The sequence below is a fragment of the Rhinatrema bivittatum genome, chromosome 5 (assembly GCF_901001135.1).
Source record: "Rhinatrema bivittatum chromosome 5, aRhiBiv1.1, whole genome shotgun sequence".
Lineage (NCBI taxonomy): Eukaryota > Metazoa > Chordata > Amphibia > Gymnophiona > Rhinatrematidae > Rhinatrema > Rhinatrema bivittatum.
Genome location: NC_042619.1, coordinates 339,853,848 through 339,875,832, shown reverse-complemented (window position 1 = coordinate 339,875,832; position 21,985 = coordinate 339,853,848). Strand labels below are relative to the sequence as shown.

The following is a 21,985-nucleotide window of genomic DNA, read 5'->3' as shown; positions in this document are numbered from 1 at the left end:
GTGACACCCCCCACCCCACCCTCGGTCTCACGATGCCGTGGCCATCTTCCTGCACTGCCTGCAGGGAGTCTTTGTCCAGACTTTCCCGTGCAGGCCTCTGTTCGCGGTGCGTTTCTGGTGGGGAAGGCAGTTCTTTTTTTACCAGAGGGAAGCATTTCAAAGCCCAGAGGTGCAGCTAAAAGATCAGCACCTCGGGAGGCTCGAGCCGATCCGTTTCCCCTCAGTGCGGTAACAGCGGCCATTTTAAATACTTTTGCAGAGGCTCAAGCCAGGGCAATGGGGACAGGAGAGCTCCCTCCCAATCTGCTTCATCTTTGAGTCGCCTTTCTGGACCTCCCCACAAAGTGGCCAAGCGACTGGACGCTCCGACGTCCCTTGGGTCGCTAAATTGCGGGGTCCTTCTAATGCAGTTGGATCTGCCATTCCAGATGCTGCAGATAGTGGGGCTTCAGACACGCTGTCTGCTAGCTTGCCCCCACCCGGCACGCGGTACGAGGAGGACCTGGGAAAGCAGGCTCCTTTGGACGGTGACGATCCGAAGGTGGTCCGGCTATTTCACAGGGAGGACTTTGAGCCTCTGATTCCGTCAGTATTATTGGAACTTGGATTGGACCTCCCTCAGCATCCTCCACCGCATGACTCTGTAGACCTGGTCCTGGCGGAGCTAAGGGCTCCAACCAAAGCTTTTCCTCTTCATCTCATGCTCCAGCAGCTAATGACCTGGGAGTGGGGCATTACAGATGCTGGCTTGAGAGTCAGTCGGGCTATGGATAAGCTGTATCCCTTGACTGAAAAGTCTCTGGAGCTGTTAAAGTCCCCTAAGGTAGACGCTTCAGTTTCGGCTGTCACTAAACGGACCACAATCCCAGACGCAGGAGCAGCAGCGGTCAAGAATCTTCAAGATAGGAAACTGGAAGTTCTCCTCAAACGTATCCCCATGCTTCTGATAAGGATATAAACTGTCGCATCGAGCATGTTACTCCCATACACTCTTTTCTTCATTTCTGTTTTCTAGCCCAGAGCTTGTCAACCACTGTGCTGCGGCACATTGGAGTGATGCAGCAAAATCCATGCTCTGCTGCAATTATCTCCCTTCCCCCCTTCTTTTTGCACTATAGTGTTGCACTGCAGAAGGAGCATCATTAGCTCTGAGAACACTAGTCCCATGCCCCAAGTCTCAAGCTCAGTGCCCCCGAATCTCAGTGCCCCACTATTTTCTTTTCAATCCCAGCTGAGTCCAGGCTAAAGAAAGAAGAACATTGCCATTTTAGGCCTGGATGCGTGGCCAAAGAGTGAAGGTCTATCCATGCTGTGGAAGAGAAGTGACTGCAGTAGGGCCAAAGAGAAGAGACTGCTGCCACCAGCAAAATGCACATTAAGGGGAGAGAGAAAATGTGTGACAGCTTGTGTGAGTGAGTGTGAGCAATAGAATATGCAAGATTTGTGTGTGTGTGAAAGGTGTGTTTGTGAGCAGCAGCAGCATGTGTGAAAGTTTGGATGTGTGTGAGCAATAGCATGTGTGAGACTGCATGTGAGTGATGCTGCATGGGTCCATGGAGTTAGCTGTTGCTATCTGCACATCCCTGGGAGAGAAAGAGGGAGAGCATGTAAAAACACATAGGGGAGAGAGAACATGGGAGATAATCTGTATGAGTGTGATAGAGAAAGAGAGAGGGATTAGGAACCTGCTTGTGGTGTGCCTATGAGAAAGATTGGGAACCTGCTTGTGAGAGAGGGAACCTGCTTGTGAGAGAGGGAACAAGAAAGATTGGGAGCCTAATTCTGTGTGTGCGCCTGTGTGAGAGAAAGAGATCGGGACCCTGCTTTTGGTTTACCTGAGAGTGAAAGGGATTGGGGAGCCTACTTATATATGTGCCTGTAAGACAGAGAGAGAGATTGGGAACCTGCTTGTGTAGGTGTCTGTGTGAGAGAGAGAGAGATTAGAGCCTCCTTGTGTGTGCACCTGTGAGAGAGAATGAGAGAGAGAGATTGGGAGCCTGCATGTGTGTGCCTGTCAGTGAAAGAGATTGGAAGCCTGCTTATGTGTGTGCCAGTGTGAGCATCCATGGCTGTGAAAGCCTGTGTGTCACTTACAAGCTCTCGCAGGCACATACACACACACACATGTCTATGATGGAGAAAGAATCTCTATATGTGAGAGGAGTGTGCATGAGAGCATAGGCATGTATAAGAGAGAGAGTTTGAGAAAATGAATGTGTTATTGTGTGTGAGAGAGAGAGAAAATAAAGTTGTTGCAGCCCTCCTGCTCCCAATCCATGACAATATTTAGGATGGCTGGAAATCAAAAGATCCCAGGTATGGAGAGCAGGAGTTTTAAAAATCTTAATTTTAATTATTGGGTGGTGGTTGATGTTTCTGCTATTTTGAAATATTTTGTTGGTGTTTTGGGAAATTTATAACAAGTTTTTTTTTAATTATTGGATATTGGCTGTTTTAATATTTATTTTTTTATTATGATTTTAATATTTTGAGGTTTTTATGTCTTTATTTTACTGCTTGACATTTGTGAGGAATGTTTCTCTTTTTCCATTGTTGCACTGCATAATACAGTCGGGCTTGTGGTTGCCAGTTCAGTTTTTTGTTGGTACATTTCTATTTATAGTTTATGCCCTTTCTATGTTATTTTAAAGATGTCATAAGATATTCCATACTGGGTCAGACCAAGGGTCCATTAAGCCCAGCATTCTGTTTCCAACAGTGGCCAATCCAAGTCACATGTACCTGGCAAGTACTCAGACATTAAATAGATCTCAAGCTACTATTCCTTATTGATTAATAGCAGTTTATGGATTTTTCCTCTAGGAACTTATCCAAACCTTTTTTAATCCCAGTTACACTAACTTACGTAATCATATCCTCTGGTAAAGAATTCCAGACTTAACTATGCGCTGAGTGAAAAACAATTTTCTTTGATTTATTTTACATTTATTTGCTAACTTCATGGGGTGCCCCCTAGTCCCTCCTATCATCTGAGAGAATAAATAACCAATTTACATTAACCTGTTACACGTCCTTTCATGATTTTGTAGACCTATATCATATCCCCCCTCTGACATCTCTTCTCAAAACTGAACATTGCTGATTTCCTTATCCTTTCCTCGTAGGAGAATTGTTCCATGCCCTGTATCAGTTTGGTTGCCCTTCTCTGCACTTTCTCCAGTGCAACTATATCTTTTTTTGAGATATGGCCACCAGAATTGCACACAGTTCTTGCCGTCCAGTCAGATGAATCCTGAACAAGTGGGTTATGCATCTCTACCAGCGGATGGAGACCGGAGCAAACTGATGTCACAGTATATACACCCCTGCAGTGACATCAGACTGCCAGTATTCTCCATCTCCAGCAGATGGTGGACGTTCATCTCCCTACCAAATGGTCCCTCCCCAGTTGAGAATTCTTGAGGTGATTTCTGTGGTACCTCAGATGAGTGCCTTGGTCCGGTTGCTGTTTTTCAGCTGGCAATGACTTAGCTGATGAAGCAGCTGAAAGGCAGCAGGTGCACAAATCCAAGTGTGGCGGTGCCTGCTTCCGGAAACTTTCTCTGCACTCAGTCAGGTAAGGCTGAGCTCAGGTAAGTTTTTAAGTTTAAAAATATATGTAGAGAGAGAGACGGAGAAGGAGGGTTTTTAGTGTAGGGCTTCCTCCTTCCCCTGGTCTCGGTGCGGCATTCCGATCATTGACCTGCTCCATGGGAGGTCAAGGGTCGTTGGCAGCCTGGCGGGTTGAGCAGCCTCTGTGGGATAGGCCCCACTCTGAGGCTTTTTCGCTGCACGCCGAGTGATAGGCCTCAATGGTATTTTGCGTGCTTTCTATAGGCTGCCCTCTACTGGATTGTCGATTTGGTGTGTGTGTGTCTAGCTGTTCATCTAGGTTGTACATCCAGTTTATGGATGCTTAGTCTGGCATTGTAGTCTGTGTGTCCAACTTAAGCGGTGCCCTTAGTGGCTGCATGCTTACCTGTGCGCATAAATTGTGCGTTGCTGTACGCTTGTTTGCGGTGCTTCTAAGGTCGCCTAACTCCTGGACGCACGTATGGTATATACAGTAGATGTTGGGATGCCTAGATGTTGGATGCCTAAAACCTTTTAGAAGTCTTAAAAAAAACAAAACAGCTAGACGCACGCCTCCGGTCGCCACTTATCTCACTGTCGACTATACCTAAGAAACCTAAGCACCTTTCTCTTTGTACTGCCTGTCATATTTGGGCATTTCGGCCAAGAGTGCCTGCTAACCTTTTACAGCGCTGTTTAAGGCTCAGAGAGAATTGTCTTCCTCTAATTTCACCAAGCCTGGTTCTTCCCTGCCAGATGTACTTCTGGGTAAAGACGTGTCATCTGGGGCACCTGATTTTGGAACTCCCCTAACTGTTTCTTTGGCAGGGGAAAGTAGCTCAGTAAGTAAGCCTCAGATACCACCTTATATGGATAGTTCTTCATTTTCATGGGTAGGATTTTTCCAGGGATTGCAATTCTTTTTTCAGGTACAGTCCTCAGCCCTGCCCAATGCTCCCAGAGCAGTCACAGGTAGGAACCTTCCTGGAACTACTGTTAAGCGCAGATGTACTTCTAGAGTGGCAACGGGATTGCCCGATAGAGATCCAGATGACATGGATGATGACACCAATCCTGATTCTTTTGAGAATGGTGTAATTCCTCCAGTATTAGAACCATATAGAACTATGCTACGGTTCTTTCATAGAGATGAACTGCCAGCTCTGATTTCCAAGACCTTAAAAATGCTCAGAATTCCTGGGGCAGAGAAGTCCCATTTTGGTTTCCTTGCATAAAGCCTCTTGTCTTTTCCCCATGATGGAAGCCATTCAAGAATGGCTTCCACCATGCTAATTTCAAAGGGGGTCGAATTTTAGAAGGCCTGTATCCTCTGTATCCAGTAGTAAGAGAGCAACTATGCTTTCCAAAGGTAGATGCACTTGTGTGTATAGTCTCCAAGTGAACCTTCTGGAGGAAGTGGTGAAGACCAAAACTGTAAAGGACTTGAAAGGGGCGTAGGATAAACACAGTGGATCCATAAAGTCTAGAGGATGTGAATGAAGAGTGGGTGGCTCACTGGAATGAAGGCTACTACCTGGTGATAATACCCTTATTCAATAAACATACACACGGTTAATGCGACTCCAACATTGCTCTAAGCTTCAGCGGCAATGAGGAAATGTGGAAAAAAGGATTTGCATTCACAAAAAAGTGGGGAGTAGCTTGCTTATTATGGAGGTTACTACCCCAAACCAAATAAGCCTGATACTTCACTTTCTGCTTCAACCGCAGGGGAGAAAGTCTGACACTTCATGCATATCCAGCATAGCCCTCTGCTTCAACAGCAGGGGAGAAAGTTTGACACCACGCATATAGACCGATTTCATCGCTTCCTTTACCTTCTAAAGTTATCGAAGGGATTGTGCTTCAACAACTTACCAATTTCCTTGAGAAACACGATATCCTAAGTCCTCATCAATTTGGTTTTCGGCGAGGTCTTAATACAGAGCTTCTCTTAATCTCTTTGGTCGACTCCTTTAAAAGAGGTCTTGATCGTGGAGAGCAATTTATATTAGTCTCGCTGGATATTACTTCAGCCTTCGATTCTATAAATCACAAAATTTTGTTGTTTCGCTTGAGAGAGTGTGGCATTACAGGAACAGTGTATAGCTGGTTTCAGAATTATCTTTCAGAACGTTCTCAGACGATTAAATTTAACAACTGTGTTTCTGAAGCTCAGGCTTTGAAGGTTGGGGTTCCACAAGGCTCTGCCCTTTCCGCCATGTTGTTTAACATTTATCTTGCTTCAATTGCTAAACTTTTAGCCATCATCACTGATGGCTTCAAGTTATATGCAGATGATATACAATTCTAGGTTAAAGTAAAGAATTCATGGCAGGAAACAGTAGACTCTCTCACTCTTTGTTTAGATACAATTAACCGCTGTTTGAAACATAACAAGTTACTTTTGAACATTAATAAGACTACAATGTTACTAATTCATCAATCATTATCTACTCCTATTCAGAATTCCTTGTCTATCAATAATATTTCATACTCTCTTTCTTCTCCGATTAAGAGCTTGGGTTTTCTGTTGGACTCCAATTTATCTTTTAAACCTCAAACTAGAATGCTTATTAAAACTGGTGTTTTTTTAAATTGCGTAAAGCAATGTCAATGCTTTTTCATAAAGCAAATTGGCTTACGCCATTTGCTTTATGAAAAAGATTTTCTGACGGTTGTTCGTGCGCTTATTTTTCCGCACATCGATTATTGTAATGGGCTTTATATTGGGCTACCAAAATGTCAAATTCAGTCTATTCAGCTTTTACTGAATTCCGCCGCTAGGTTGGTTTCTAATTTAAAACGTTCTGACAGAATATCACCAGTGCTTTGTAGCCTTAATTGGTTACCTGTTTGTGACCGGATTTCTTTCAAAATAGGTCTAATTGTCTTCAAACTTTGCAAGTCCAATTCGTCACATTGGTTTAATGCTTTATTGAGAATATATAAACCAGTCAGATGTCTGAGATCTTCGCAGTTAAACAATCTTGAAGTTCCGTCTATTCGTCAAGCTCGTTTGTTTAGTACTAGAGAGTACTCTTTTTCAATTGCGGCACCCTCTCAATGGAATTCGATCCCTATAGATTTGAGATCTATGGATGATGTTAAGAAATTTAAATCTTCTTATAAAGAATTTCTCCTTGCCCGTGCGTTTAAGTTGTAACGCAATGTATTGAATGTCATTTGCTTCTGTGTCGATGAGTATTGTATTGAAGTGAATATGTCTGACTTCATATTTAGATGTGACAGTGTTTTATTTTTGTTCTTTTATTATTGTGTTTAATTTATAATGTTTGTTTGTTTTAGTCTCTGTGAAACTTTGTGATTTTATTATTATGTATGTAATTTTGTATATCGCTTAGGCCATTTGTGTTAAGCGATTAATAAATCTTTTCAAATACAATACAAATACAAATATCCAGCATAGCCCTCTGCTTCAAAGGCAGGGGAGCAAGACTGATACTTCACTTTCAATGCAAAACCAGCATAGCTCTCTGCTTCAACGGCAGGGGAGCAAGACTGATACTTCACTTTCAATGCATAGCCAGCATGGCTCTCTGCTTCAACGGCAGGGGGGAATGAAGAAAGGTTGGTCTATATTCAGGCAACAACCAACAAGGACTGAATTACATAGTCTGGATAAACAGATAAGCATGGGTGTAACTTGCTTATTGCGGTGGTTAATACCCCTAACTAATTAAGCTATTTCACTTAGATGCAGTTCCTACACTGCTGTCTACATTAATGGCGGGGGTGGAAGGGAAATAGAATTAAAAAGGTTACTAAGAGCCAAGAGAAACAGATAAGTATTGGGAGAAAAAAAAAAGTGCGAAAGCTTGCTGGGAAGATTGGATGGGCCATTTGGTCTTCTTCTGCCATCATTTCTATGTTTCTATATTATTCCCATGGAAGGAGGAGTGGCCTTGAAGGATGGCCATGATAGAAAGATTGAGACTAGCCTTAGGCAAGCATTTGAAGCAATGACAATGACTTTGCAGTCACTTCTTGTTGTTCCTTGGTAGCTCACTCTTGTTTACTTCTCTTACAGGAGGTCGATGACTTTGGGGTAAACTCCAGAGCAATTATGGAACAGCTGCTGCCTTCTTGGCAGATACAGGCTGTGATTTGGTATGCACGTCAGCCAGTGGGGTGGCTTTGATACTAGTGGCCAAGCATCAGTTATGGCTGAGAAAGGCTAACCTCACCAAATTGTCCTTTAAAAGCTCATTCTTATTTGGAAGTGAGTTGGAGAAACTGGGCTGTAAGTAGGATGAATCACCAGATCCTCGTTTCCCAGAAAATAAGAAGCAGTTGCCATGCTCCTTTAACATGAGAGGTCATGCTAAAGCATCCAAGCATTTTTGACCATATAGAGGAGCAACTTTTCAGAGGTCTCAATCCTTCAGTAGATCTCAGTCCTTTCATCCCAGACAATCCAGAAGGGGTGCAGGCTCTCAGTTAGTGGAACCTCCTGAGCCTCCCAATGAAGGTTTGCCAATCCACCCCTGGAACCAGGAGATGGGGAATTGCCTCTTTCTCTTTTATCAGAGGTGGGTCAAAATCACGTTGGATCAATGGGTCCTGGAGGTGATACGCGAAGGATATTTTATTTATTTATTTATTTATTTATTTGAAGAGTTTTATATACCGTTATAATGTTGAATATGCGATGGAGTTTCACGGTGTTCCTCAGGATGTGTTCATGGAGTCTCCTGCCACTCCCCAAGGAAGAAGCAGGCAGTGGAAGGTACATTGGCAAGGCTCCTTAGTCTACGGGCTGTGGTTCTAGTGCCCATGCTCAAGAAAATATGGGGCGATATTCCATTTATTTCATGGCGTTCAAGATGGAGGATTTTTTCATCCCATCCTGTATCTCAAAAGTGTCAACTACTATCTGCAAGTGAAACATTTTCCAATGGAAACTTTGCACTCAGTGATAATGGCCATGCAGTCTGGGGAACTCCTGACCTCTCTGGATATATCTGAGGCGTTTCTTCACATTCCCATCTAACTAGAACATTAACGCTTTCTGCAGTTCACAGTTCTGGGTTGACACTTTCAGTTTTGGACACTGCCCTTTGGCTTGGCCACTGCTCCCAGGACCTTTTCCAAGGTAATAGTAGTAGTTGTGGCAGAGTTGAGAAAGAATGAGATCCTAGTACATCCATATTTGGATGACTAGTTAATTCGAGCTAAGTCACTGGAAGAGAAACACCTGGTGACTCGCAAGGTGATTTCCCTGTTGCAGGAGCTCAACTGGGTGGTGAATCTGGCCAAATACAGTCTTCAGCCTGCTCAGTCGTTGGAATACCTTGGGGTTCAGATTGACATGAAACAGGGCAAGGTTTTCCTGCTGGAAGCTCAAATTCATAAGTTGCTGGCACAGCTCCGTCTGTTGATGAACACTCTGCACCCAGAGGCAAAGAGAGAGAGCTTACCTGCCTGAGGAGGTAGTATATATCTGATTTAAATCGGGACATTTCCTTTTTTATTGACTGCCTTGCTGAGAAATTCCGGGGGTAGACGTGAGACTGCCCCGACGGTGTATCCACCAACCCACAGCAACCACGTCAGAAGGAGGAGCTGGAAGTGGAGGGTAAACGGGCTCTCCTTCAGTTCTTTCTCCTGAGGCAAAGAGAGAGAGCCTTCCTGCCTGAGGAGGTAGTATATTTCTGATTTGAATCGGGACATTTCCTTTTTTATTGACTGCCTTGCTGAGAAATTCCGGGGGTAGACGTGAGACTGCCCCGACGGTGTATCCACCAACCCACAGCAACCACGTCAGGAGGAGGAGCCGGAAGTGGAAGGTAAAAGGGCTCTCCTTCGGCGCGTAGCTGCCGATGGCGTGCTGCCGAAGCCTTTGACCTGCTTTGACCGGATTCGCCGGATTTGCTGGATTTGCCTGGGTTATTTGAAGAGTTTGAGCTAATTGAAGAGAATGTTGACATACCCTCAGGTAGGCTATGGTTTTATACTCTCTTTAAACCTCCTAAGCAAAGCACTGATTTAATTGAGTAAGGAAACCACCTGTCCCCTCAGAATTTGACTCTCTTTTGCCTTAAAATTAAATTACAAAAGTAATATGCCTCATACCAAGAGAAAGGCAAAGATCAAGCCTTCTCCGGGTATAAATGTAGATTCAATTCAGAGGACTGTGTCAGAGTGGTTAAACTCACCCCAAAATACCCCCATGGAGGGGGCCACGATAGGGGAAGATTTTGAGCGGAAACTTCCTCATATGGCCGATGACATCACACATAGTCCGGGGGCGCCTGCGATACCATCTCCGCCTGGTAAAAATGGGGAAGGACCCCAAGAATTACCAAGCATTCCCCAACAAGATCGAGAGATTCAAGAAGGATTACAATCATCAACTATTTCTTCTGAACTGGGAGGCTTTGGTGCCCAAGTGTTTACACCTAAACAAGGCAGCACACCAAAGAATGAAAAGAGATTAGAAGAGTCCACAACATCTAGCAGGGAAAAGTTTGGAAGATAAGAATGTTCAGAATATAATCATAAAGCCTGGAACTATTACTGTGGAAACTCTATGGAACTATATTGCTAAACTTGATTCATCTATCATGAAACTTGCCGATGTGGTTCATGAAACAAATGTAGTAGTGAAAAGTAATTCTGATGTGTTAGAAATCCAACAAAAACAGATTCTTAGTATAGAAAAATGAGTGGAGCAGGTTGAAAAAATACAAAATCTACAAATTAAAGCAGATGGAGAAATTCAAAGAAAGATTGAGAGTTTAGAAAATTATACACGTGCTTTGAATTTAAGGGTTATAAATTTTCCTAAAATTGAAAAAATAAGTCCTACAGAATTGTTTAGGTCTTATGTTATGAAAGTATTGAAATTACCAGAACAATGTTTGCCCACAATAACGAAAGCTTTCTTTTTGAATACAAAGGTGATAGCAAAAGATAGAGAAAAAGAACTAAATCATGAGGAAGCTGAAGATAGAGATTTGAATGAGCATAAGACAAATATTGAATAATCTATGAATATATCAGACTTCTTAATGAAATCACAAGAAGAAATACATGTTGAAAATCGCAGTATAATGTTAATAACTTTTGCATATGTCTCAGATAGAGTGAATGTCCTAAAGTATTTTTTCAGGAATAGAAGAAAAATTTTTTACGGACAAAAGATTTGGATATAACCAGATCTGGTTAGGTCCACACAAATTAGGAGAAAGAGATTTCTAGCCTCAGGAAAAATGTAATTGATAGTGGGGGACAATTTTTTCTAAAATGTCCTTGCAAATGTGCTGTGAAATTTAAAGGGCAAAATTATCAGTTCACTAATCCTGAACATCTTACACCTTTGTTGGGGATTGAAGAGCAGGCAGTAGGAAAGTAAAAGGGGGGGGGGGGGGAACCTTACTTTTCTTATTTGGATGTTTAGTCTTATTGCAAGTTTGTTAGCGCTCACTAGGTAACAGTGCTTTTCTTATTTTTCCTTTCGATATACAGAATATTATAAGTAATAGCATTTGAATATTTGTATATCTACTTTTTTCTTTTATTTTATTACAATATTCTGTATTAATTCTGAATGCAAGAAATTCTTGTATGTTGTATACTATTTGAAAATTGATAAATAAAGAATTAAAAAAAAAACACTCTGCACCCAATCATATGGTCCAACCTGCAAGTACATGGCTTAATGGCAGCAATCCTGGAAGTGGTACCATGGGTGAAGGCGCATATGTGTCCTCCCTGCTGTCTTGGTGGAACCTGCAGTTTCAGGACTATTCGATTCAGCTCCACCTACAGATAGAGTTCTACTCCCAGCTTCAGTGGTGGCTGCAGGTGGACCATCTAAGGAAGGGAGTTTTCCTAACACCACCGGATTGGCTAGTACTGACAACAGATGCGAGCCTCCTAGGTTGGGGAACTCAGTGTCAGGAGCTGATACCCGCAAGGGTGCTGGAATGCAGAAGAGTCTCTCTGGAACATCAATCAGCTGGAAGCTGGGACAGTCCGGTTGGCATGTTTGCAGTTCTATGACAGACTGCAGGGTTGATCGGTCCAGATAATGTCAGACAATGCAACAACTGTGGCATAAGTCAATCAGCAGGGAGGTGTGAAGAGCCAACAAGTGTTGCAGGAAATAGATCAACTAATGGAATGGGCAGAAGTGCATCTCCAGATGATCTCAGCCTCACACATAGTAGGAAAAGACAATGTAAGAGCAGACTTTCTCACCAGGGAGAGTCTGAACCCAGGAGAATGGGAGTTGTCAGATGAGGTGTTTCAGCTGATTCTGGATCGCTAGGTCTCCTGTTCCTAGGCCTGCTGTCGACTTCGCACAATTCAAAATTTCTGCAACTCTTCAGCTGCATGAGAGGTCTGAAGGCTTTGGGGATCAATGACTTAGTGCAGGAATGACCAGAAGACAAGTTTCTGTATGCCTTTCTTCCTTGGCCCATGTTAGGCAGATTGGTTTGGAGGATAGAGCGCCACAGAGGGATTGGTGCTCTTGGTCGCTGCAGACTGGCCCAAGTATGTGGATCTGCGGAGGCTCATGGTGGACTCACCTCTTCAACTTCCGGCATACAGGAACCTATTGTAGCAGGGACCTGTTCTTCACGAACCTTTACGTTGATTTTGTCATATGGTATGGCCTTTGAAAGGGCTTGCTTGCTGAAACGTAGATACTCTGCGACGGTGATTTCTACCTTGCTAAGAGCTAGAAAGTTCTTCACTTCCTTGGCCTATGTGCAGGCTTGGCGACTGTTTGAGGTATGGTGTGAGGATCGATGTACGCTTCCTCCTTTGGTCAAGATCCCACTCATTTTGGAATTTCAGCAGGATGGCTTAAAGGTACAAGTAGTGGCTTTCAACTGTTTCAGGGGTCAGGTGAATGGTGGATTCTTGTCGGCTCATCCTGAAGTGACTCATTTCCTGAAAGGAGTGAAACATATTTGTCGTCCCTTGCGGTTTCCGGTGCTCCTATGGAGTCTTAATTTGGTATTGGATTTCTTGGCGGGCCCTATGTTTAGACCACTGCATACTCTGTACTTGCGGTTTCTGACCTTGAAAATGGTGTTTCTTATGGCAATTTGTTCTGCACGTAGGGTTTCAGAATTGCAGGTCTTGTCTAGCAGGGAGCCATTCCTCTGGGTGACTCCTGGGGCATATACAGCTGCATACTGTTCGTTCCTTTTTACCAAACATGGTCATTGAGTTTTACTTGAATCAGCCTATCTCACTGCTGTCCTTCGACAGAGAGAGAAATGTTGCAATCCTTGGATGTCAAGGGAGGTTACTGAGTTTGTTAGGTATCTGGAGGTTACTGAGTTTTTGCGGAAGTCGGATTGCCTGTTTGTTCTTCACAGCGGTACTATACAAGGAGATCTGTTCTCGTGGGCTACAATAGGTCGCTGGACTAAGGAGGCAGTCACGGCTGCATACGTAGATGCTGGGAAGCCTTTGCCTAGTCAGGTTAGGGCTCATTCCACTAGGGCTCAGGCAGTAGCATGGGCAGAGGTGAAATTGTTGTCTCCTGTCAGCATTTGTCAAGCTTCGATGTGGTCCTCCTTACACACCTTTTCCAGGTGTTGCTCCCGTCGATCACAGATGGCTGCGCCCTCTCTTGCTCACCTTTTTTCTGCCTGGCTCCGTTCATCTTGGGAAGATGGCTGCATCCGCTTCTCTACGCCGACCCCTCTGGCATCCCCAGACCGGCATGGGCGATTGCGTTCGCCATCTTTCTCCCGGAATCACCTAGGGCACGTGCGCGCAGCCCCGTCCTTTACGTGCATCATGGCGGGAACCTCAGGGGCGTCCCCATTGCATGACGTCACGGGCTTAGTATATTTTAACCCATTTCACAATTCCAGCTACGAGTTAGCAAGGAATCCTCCATGCTGATCTCTCCACGTTACCAGACGCTTCCACACTGTGTACTTTCGCTCCAGAACGAGTTAGGTCCCCGCTCCACGGGGGCCATGCCTCGCTCCTCTTTACCCTCTGTGGTTATCTGCTACCAACTAGGACGCCTAAGGCACTCTCTCCTTGGGGCCTTGTCTCGCTCCTCTTTACCCTCCGGGGTATCTGCTACCAACAAGGATGCCTAAGGTAATCGCTCCTCGGGGGCCTTGCCTTGCTCCTATTTACCCTTCGGGGTTGCCTACCTATTTCCAGGATGCCTAAGTTACCCACTCCTCGGGGGCCTTGCTCGTCTGAGATCTCTGCTCCTCGGGGCTCTCTCCTACTACAACTACCAGCATCAGAGTGAGTACTGCCGCTCCAGTTCTGTCTTTGCTTTGTCTCATCTCTCTCTCCATAGACTCTTGACCTATCCTACACCGCAGGCCTGGTGAGACTGTGGAACTGCCATTCCACTCTGCAACATACAGACGGAACATTATCATCTGGCTCTCCTCTCCTAACTAGAATCCTCACCCGATCCTCGGGTTACCATCTACGTTGCAGTACAATAAAGATATATCTCTGTGTCCATCTCTGCCTAGAGCTAAGCTATCACTGCAAGTCCCCACAGGGCTCTGCCCTGTGGGAGGTGTCATCTCTTACAGCGACCAAGGGCCCATGCTTCAATGTCCAAAGTACAACACCAGTATTATCATCTGGATGTGCAAGCTAGGAAGGGTGTAGCCTTTGCATGTGAGGTTTTGACTGGACTGCAGGCAGCCTCCCGCTCTATTCGGGACTTGCTTGGGTACATCCCATTTGTTTTGGATTCATCTGACTGGACACTAAGAAATGAGAAATTACTGCTTACCTGAAATTTAATTTTTTTAGGACAGTCAGATGAATCCAGCTTCCCTCCCTTGCCTGCCAAATGCTTGAATTGTGGTCCACCTATATGACTACTTGTTACAGGGATTACTGGTAAATCTTAGTCCAGTCCCTAGACTAATGTTCCAACATTCTTGTCTGAGCTGAGTGTTGCCTGTTGTCTGAGTATTGAATGGTTATCTGTTTTTAATCTTTTGCTAGTCTGTCCACAGTTGCTTTTCAAGAGAGAATACTGGCAGGCTGATGTCACTGCAGGGATGTATAATCTGTGAAGTCAGTTTGCTCCGTCTCCATCTGCTGTTAGAGTCTCATAACCCACTTGTTCTGGATTCATCTGACTATCCTAAAGAAAAGGAAATTATCAGGTAAGTAGTACTTTCTCAGTATTCAAGTATTCTCAGTATATCACCATGGAGCGAGACAGAGGCATTATGACATCCACCATTTTATTTGCCATTCCCTTTCTAATAATTTCTAACATTCTGTTTGCTTTTTTGACCGCCACAGCACACTGAGCTGATAATTTCAATATATATCCACTATGACACCTAGATCTCTTTTCTGGGTGGTAATTCCTAAGATAGAACCTAACATTGTATAACTACAGCAAGGTTATTTTTCCCTATATGCATCATCTTTCACTTGTCCACATTAAATTTCATCTGCCATTTGGAAGCTGAATCTCCCAGTCTCACAAAGTCCTCCTGCAGTTTTATCAGAATCCGCTTGAAATGTAATTGCTTTGCATAATTTTGTGTCATCCACAAAGCTGATCACCTCACTTATCATACCCCTTTCCAGATTATTTATAAATATATTAGAAAGCAACGGTCAGCAATTTCTTCAATTAAAACCTCATGTTCTTTTGCTCGGTGCCCTGTTTTACTTAAGATTTCCATGTAAATGTATTATTAACTATTAGAGAAATACATTTATTTTTGTAGATCCATTACATTTGGAAAATTTTTTGATGGATAAATCTATTGGGTAAATTTAGATGCCGGGTACTAAGTGAGATCTGTATTGTTAGGCAGCTCCAATATCGGAGACTATATTTAGGTAACGAGTTATGTTTTTCTTTATGATTGTACCAGTTGATATATTGGTCTTTATCTTATATTTTGTTTATTTTATGTTTCTTGTAAATATAAATTAAACTCAAAAAAGAATTAATTATAAAAAAATAAAAAAATAGAAAGTACCGATCCAAGTACAGATCCCTGAGGCACTCCACTGTTTAACTTTTTTCACTGTGAAAACTGACCATTTAATCCTACTCTTTGTTTCCTGTCTTTTAACAAGTTTGCAATCCACAAAAGGACATCACTCCCTATCCCATGACTTTTTAGTTTTCTTAGAATCCTCTTATGAGGGACTTTGTTGAATGCCTTCTGAAAATCCAAATGCACCACATCTACCATTTCACCTTTGTCCACGTTTATTCACCCCTTCAAAAAAATGTAGATTTGTGAGGTAAATCCATGCTCGCTGTGTCCCATCAAACCATGTCTAATTAAATATTTTGTGATATTATTCTTTAGAACAGTTTGCATGATTTTTCATGGCACCAAAATCAGGCTCACCGATCTGTATTTTCCCAGATCAACCCTGGAGCCCTTTTTAAATATCTGGGTTATGATGGCGACCTTCCAGACTTCAGGTACAATGGATAATTTTAATAGGATAGAAATTAATTGAAATAGGTTTGAAATTTCATTTTTTAATTCTTTCAGAACCCTGGGGTGTATATCATCTGGTCAAGGAGATTTACTACTCTTCAGTTTGTCAATCTGGTCTACAACATCTTCCAGGTTCCCTGTGATTTGATTCAGTTCATCTGAATTGTCGCCCTTGAAACCCATCTCTGAAACGGGTATCTCCCCAACATCCTCTTCAATAAACACTAAAGCAAAGAATTTGTTTAGTCTTTCTGTTATGGCCTTTTAACCTCTTGACCAACTAACAGTTCAACCAACTCCCTCGCAGGCTTTTTGCTTCAGATATCTTTTAAAAAGTTTCTATTATGAGTTTTTGCTTGTATGGCCAACTTATTTTCAAATTCTCTCATAGCCCGTCTTATCAATGACTTACATTTAACTTGACATTGCTTATGCTTTTTCCCATTTTCTTCTGATGGATCCTTCTTCTAATTTTTGAATGAAGATCTTTTGGCTAAAATTGCTTCTTTCAGCTCAGTTTTTATCCATCCTGGCAATCTTTTGACCTTCCTCCTCCTTTCTTAATGTGTGGAATACATATGGACTGCGCTTCAAAGATGTTTTTTTGTTGTTTTTTTTTTTAAATAATGGCCATGCCTGTTGCACATTATTAAACTTTGAGGCTGCACCTTTCAGGGTTTTGTTTTTTTTTAACTATTTTTCTCATTTTCTCATAGTTTCCCTTTTGAAAGTTTAGTGCTAAAGCCGTGGATTTACTTATTGTCCTCCTTCCATTCATTCATTCATTCATTCATTCAAATTTGATTATATTATGAGTACTATTGCCAAGTGACCCCACTACCATTACCTCTCTCACCAAAACACAGGAACACATGCACACACACACAAGAGTGTATGTGTGTGAGAGAACTATTGTGTCACATATAGGCTCTCTCACACACACATGCACACAGGCTCTCACAAACACACGCATATAGGCTGTCTGACACACACATGCACATAGGCTGTCTCTCTCTCACACTCACCCACTCTCAGGTCCTCTTCCTCTCTTCAGGCCATGGTGTGATGGTATCCCCTATGGCCCTGCTGGCCTTCCTGTTGTCTTCAGGCCGTGCTGGGATGAGCTTCATTGTAGCCTCACTGGCCTTCCTGTCCTCTTCTGGCCAGGGTGGTATGGACTCCACCATGGTCTTCCCATCTTTATTCTGTGGCAAGATGGGCCTTCCTGCACTGAGGGCAAAAGTTGTGCAGGTCAGCTGGAAATGTTGTACATGGGCACACACATGTGAAGCTTAGATGGAGCACTTCAGTCTATCTTGTCTTTCCATCCACACTAACTGCTCAGCTCTAATTTCCCTACCGCTCCCTCAGAAAACTCATGTGCTTATCCCATGTTTTCTTGAATTCAAATACTGTCCTTGTATCCACTGAAAAGGCTGTACCATGCATCCACCACCTTCTATGTAAAGAAATATTTCCTTAGATTACTCCTGAGACTACCCCCTTGCATCCTCATCACATGTCCCCTCATTCCAGAGCCACCTCCTTTCTTTTGAAAGAGGCCCACTTCCCGTGCATTGATACCTTGGAGATATTTAAATGTGTCCCTTATCCAGCCTTTCCTCTAGAGTATACATATTTAGATTTTTGTCTATCCCTCATGTACTTTATAACGAAGATCATTGACCATTTTGGTAGCCACCCTCTGGACTGACTCCATGAGATTTTTATCCTTGTGAAGGTGTAGTCTCCAGAATTTGTATGGCTTTTGCCGTTGGCTTATCAATCTTTTTAGCCACCATGAGGTATAATGACCCACAGATCCCGCTAATGTTTTGTGCTTAGAAGATAGCTCCCTCTTTGATGGCCCTACCTTTGCACAATAGTCCATTCCTGTGTGCTCTCCTACCTGAGCTACTAAAGTTCCTTTACATTAGGCTGCCAAAAAAGCTAAATCATTGCTTGCAGCTCATACAAAACTCAGCAACATGAACCATGCTAAACTGCTAAGAACACTATACTAGCTCCCAACTTTCTACTACACCATAGTCAGAATCCTGGTCCTGGCTTTCAAGGTACTCAAGGACTTGGCATCATCCTACCTCAGCAACTAACTCATCCTATATAAGCCTTCCCGCCCACCGCGCTCACTACTCAAGCCTACCTAGTGGTACCGTTCCCCAAGGAAATATAGCTTACCAATCTTCTTAGCATCATTCCCCACCCTCTGGAACTCCTTACCTCTAGACATACCGCTGGTGAAAACCTGGCTGTTTGTAGTGGCCTTTGGCTCACAGCCAGAACCTTGAACCGCTGATCAACTCTGCAACAACATAAACCTCTTTTAACAACCTCATTGTATTTTACACATTCTATTATATCTACTCCCTCTCTATTATACAGTATCTATTACTCCCATCTTTTTCATATTAGTTTGATATTCTGTTATTGATGTACTCTATGCCTCTACCTCATTCTCTGTTGTAACACATTTTAAACTCTTCTGCTGGATAACAGTGAGATAAATAAAGATCATGGTGTAATTCAGTGCACCGTCTTAGTTCTTTCTGGGTGATTACATCTGAACACAGTACAAAATAATTCAAGAAAAATCTGTACAAAAGCCCTCACATGTAAAACAAAACATAGAAATTAAATCTAATCTGCTGAACTCTATTTTTACCACAGTACTATAGACTCCAGTTGATCTTTGGCTTTCCTGTTACTTCTTCATAGCCAAAATCCTCTGTACTTGTCCCATGCTTTTTTGAATTCTGTTACTGTTTCTGTTTCCACCATCTCCCCTGACAAGCCATTCCATGTATCCACTACCATTTTCCTAAAGAATGATCTGCTGTATGGGGGAATTCACTGAAGTAGGATGGGGGCAAATTAAGGCTGAAGGTTGGTGACTGGGCCCAAGGGAGTTGTTAGGGTGGATGATTGAAGCTTGTTGGAGGGAGAACTGAGAGAAAGGTGGATTAAGTGGGAGAGGAGAGGAAGGGCAAAGAAAGGACTGGGATTTGTGCAGATACACATACACAGAGATACACACACATAAACACACAATGCAAATAAAGTCTTTATAAACTTGCCATGGAGGACACCTTTCCCATGTAAAAGGAAATAGAGTGTATGCGTATTGTACTGTGAAATTTTCAAACTCTAAAATTCTGTCATTTATGGCAGGCTATAATCTAGTGCTTTATAAAAAAAATTGTATGTAGCATTCTAGTTTCTCCCTTGTCAATTTGTGCCTTGTAAAACTTTCCATTTATTTTCTGAAGGCGACCTGATGACTGGACTCTCTCTGCTGGAGGCAGTGGAACCATCTATGGTTGGGGTCATAACCACAGAGGGCAGCTGGGAGGTATTGAAGGGGCAAAGGTCAAAGTTCCAACTCCATGTGAAGCCCTTGCCACTCTCAGACCAGTGCAGTTAATTGGAGGTGAACAAACTCTGTTTGCAGTAACAGCTGATGGAAAGGTAAAGATTTACTTATATGCATTTTAGCAGATTCTTCTTCTTATTTCATGCACTTGGTATGACAACAGCATTTTAGTATACTAGCTTCAGCTGAGAAAACAACCCTAAAGCTACCAGGAAAAATGGTGAAAAGTGTAAACATACAAAAGTGTATTCCTGTACGTACCCGGATCAGTCCAGACAGTGGTTGGTTGAGCCTTCTTTCCAGCAGGTGGAGACAGACTAAAACTTGAAGGATGCAGTATATCAGGACAGAGCCTATCCTCTACCCCTTCAGTATTTGTCTGTCTCCAGCAGGTGCAGCATCTCCCCTTCGGATCTCTGCTGTAGGCGTCAGCCTCTTCTTCTTTCTTTTTTGGCTCAAGCAAGTAGTTCTTTGATTCCCGCTTGTTTTAGAAACAAAAGAAAAAAATCTATGAAGGAAATTTTGCCTTCTTTTAGTGCTTTTACTGTTTTTGTGTGGGAGACGTCCGTCTCCCAGCTCTTGCCCGGCTCAGGGGGGCTTTGCCCCTTTTGCAGGAGGGGGTTCCCTGCATAGTCCTGAGTCTGTGGACGCTTCCAGGTGTGGGGACCGACGCTCTCTGGGCCTCGTTCCCCCTCACGCTGCTGCGCTCAGTAAAAAAAAAAAAAAAAAAAAAGAGTTTAAAAGTTTCAAACTTTCAATAAGTTGCAGGTACTCACCTACCTCTAACTTATTTGCAGCAGTTGACCAGATTTTTTATTTTATTCTGGTCAGAGTAGGGCTAGAACCGGCAGCCAGAGAAGCAGAAGGCAGTAGGTTTCCCGCCTGCTCTCTCCTGCTGTGCAGGCTGTCAATCAAGCTTTTTTTTCAGCTTTTTTTTCTTCAGCCGCGACTTAGCTATGTCCCGGCTGGCAGCCTGCCTTTCTTGTGGGCTGCCCTCTTCGCGTTTTTCGCGGCAGGGCCTCTGCACTGCTTGCCTGCCGGGTGGGGAAGGTCCCTCCTCGGCAGGACAAGCAAATTTAGCCCGGGCGCTCCACTCCTCCCGGCATGGCTAGGCCTTTCCCGGGTCGGCAGAGCCCGGGAACGGCCGCCATCTTGGATTTTTCATCGGGGCCGATTTCAGTGCTCCCTGGGGCTGGGGGGCCAAATTTTTTTGATTTAACCCCCGATTTGGCCCCCGCGGGGGCCTAGGAGGGGGGTCCTGACCTTCCCTCTCCCCCCCCCCCCCCCGCCAAATCCAGGGTCCCTTTTTCAGCGGATTTCGTCGTCCTCATGCACAAATGTCGGTATAAAAAAGCAAATAAATAAATAAATAAATAAATCTTATCTAGCTAGCCTGCATGAGCTGGACGAAAGCCCCCCCTTCCCCCCCCCCCACCAAAAATCCCTCGCTCAGCGCCGTTGACCACTGGACCGGCCGCGGAGCCCCAGGGACCAGTTCGGGTGCGGGTGGTCCCGGGGGTTCCCCCCCCTCCCCCCGGTGTCTCCCGTGTCCTCTGACCCTGCTGCTTCCTCAGATTCGGCGGATGCCCCCCCCCCCAGAGGGGGATGACCCTAGAGCCCTCAGTCTTTTTCGTAAGGAGGAATTAGAGCCCCTCCTCCCTTTTGTTTAGCTGGAGCTGGGTCTGGAGAGTCCCTCCGTGGATAATCTCATGGCCTCACTCCTTAAGGATATGAACCCAGTTCTGGGAGGGCTCCGGGCTCCGGCCTCGGCCTTTCCCTTCCACCCCAAGCTTAAGCTCCTTATCCTGCGGGAATGGGAGGCTCCTGAGGGTGCGCTTCGGGTTGGGCGTGCGATCAATAAGCTCTATCCCCTCCCGGAGGAGGGCTTGGAGCTGTTGCGATATCCATCGGTGGATTCTTATGTTTCTGCAGTGGCCAAGCACACCACGATTCCGGTGGAAGGTTCCACGGCCTTGAAGGATTCACAAGATCGTAAGCTGGAGGCTCACCTGAAGCGCATCTTCGACTTTCTGGCCCTTGGGGTCTGGGCGTCTTGCTGTAGCAGTCTCATGATGCGAGCGGGCCTCCAGTGGGTCCAACAGTTACTCTGCACCTGGGAGCTTCTGCCAGGTGAGGCAGAACAAGCCGAACGTCTGGAAGCAGTCACCGCTTACGTATCGGGCGCCCTCTACGATCTGGTCCGTGTCCAGGCGAAGGTGATGGTTTCGGCAGTGGCGGCCCGGAGACTCCTTTGGCTACGCCACTGGTCGGCTGATCAGTCCTCGAAGACTCGGCTGGGCACGCTGCCCTTCAAAGGTAAGATGCTCTTTGGCGAGGATCTTGAGAAGCTTATGGACTCCTTGGCTGACAACAAGGTCCATAAGCTCCCAGAGGACCGCCCTAAGTCTTCCCGATCCTTCGCGGCCTCTCGCTCTCGCTTCAGGGGCCAGCGTCGCTTCGCTTCTCGGGGGCAGGGAGGTTCTGTGAGGAGGTCTTCTCGAGCGCAGTCCTGGTCGCAGTCCTTTCGTGGCAGATGGCCCTTTCGCGAGGGCCAGCCCGT

At 44.4% G+C, this 21,985-nt stretch overlaps 1 protein-coding gene across 1 annotated transcript in view; it reads left to right on the top strand.

Moving 5' to 3' along the window:
• Window positions 1-21,985, top strand: part of LOC115092958 (E3 ubiquitin-protein ligase HERC2-like) — a 2,733,734-nt gene that overhangs the window by 2,021,544 nt on the left and 690,205 nt on the right. The window contains 1 exon segment of the mRNA XM_029604466.1: window positions 19,322-19,520. Coding sequence (XP_029460326.1) covers window positions 19,322-19,520 — 199 coding nt within the window.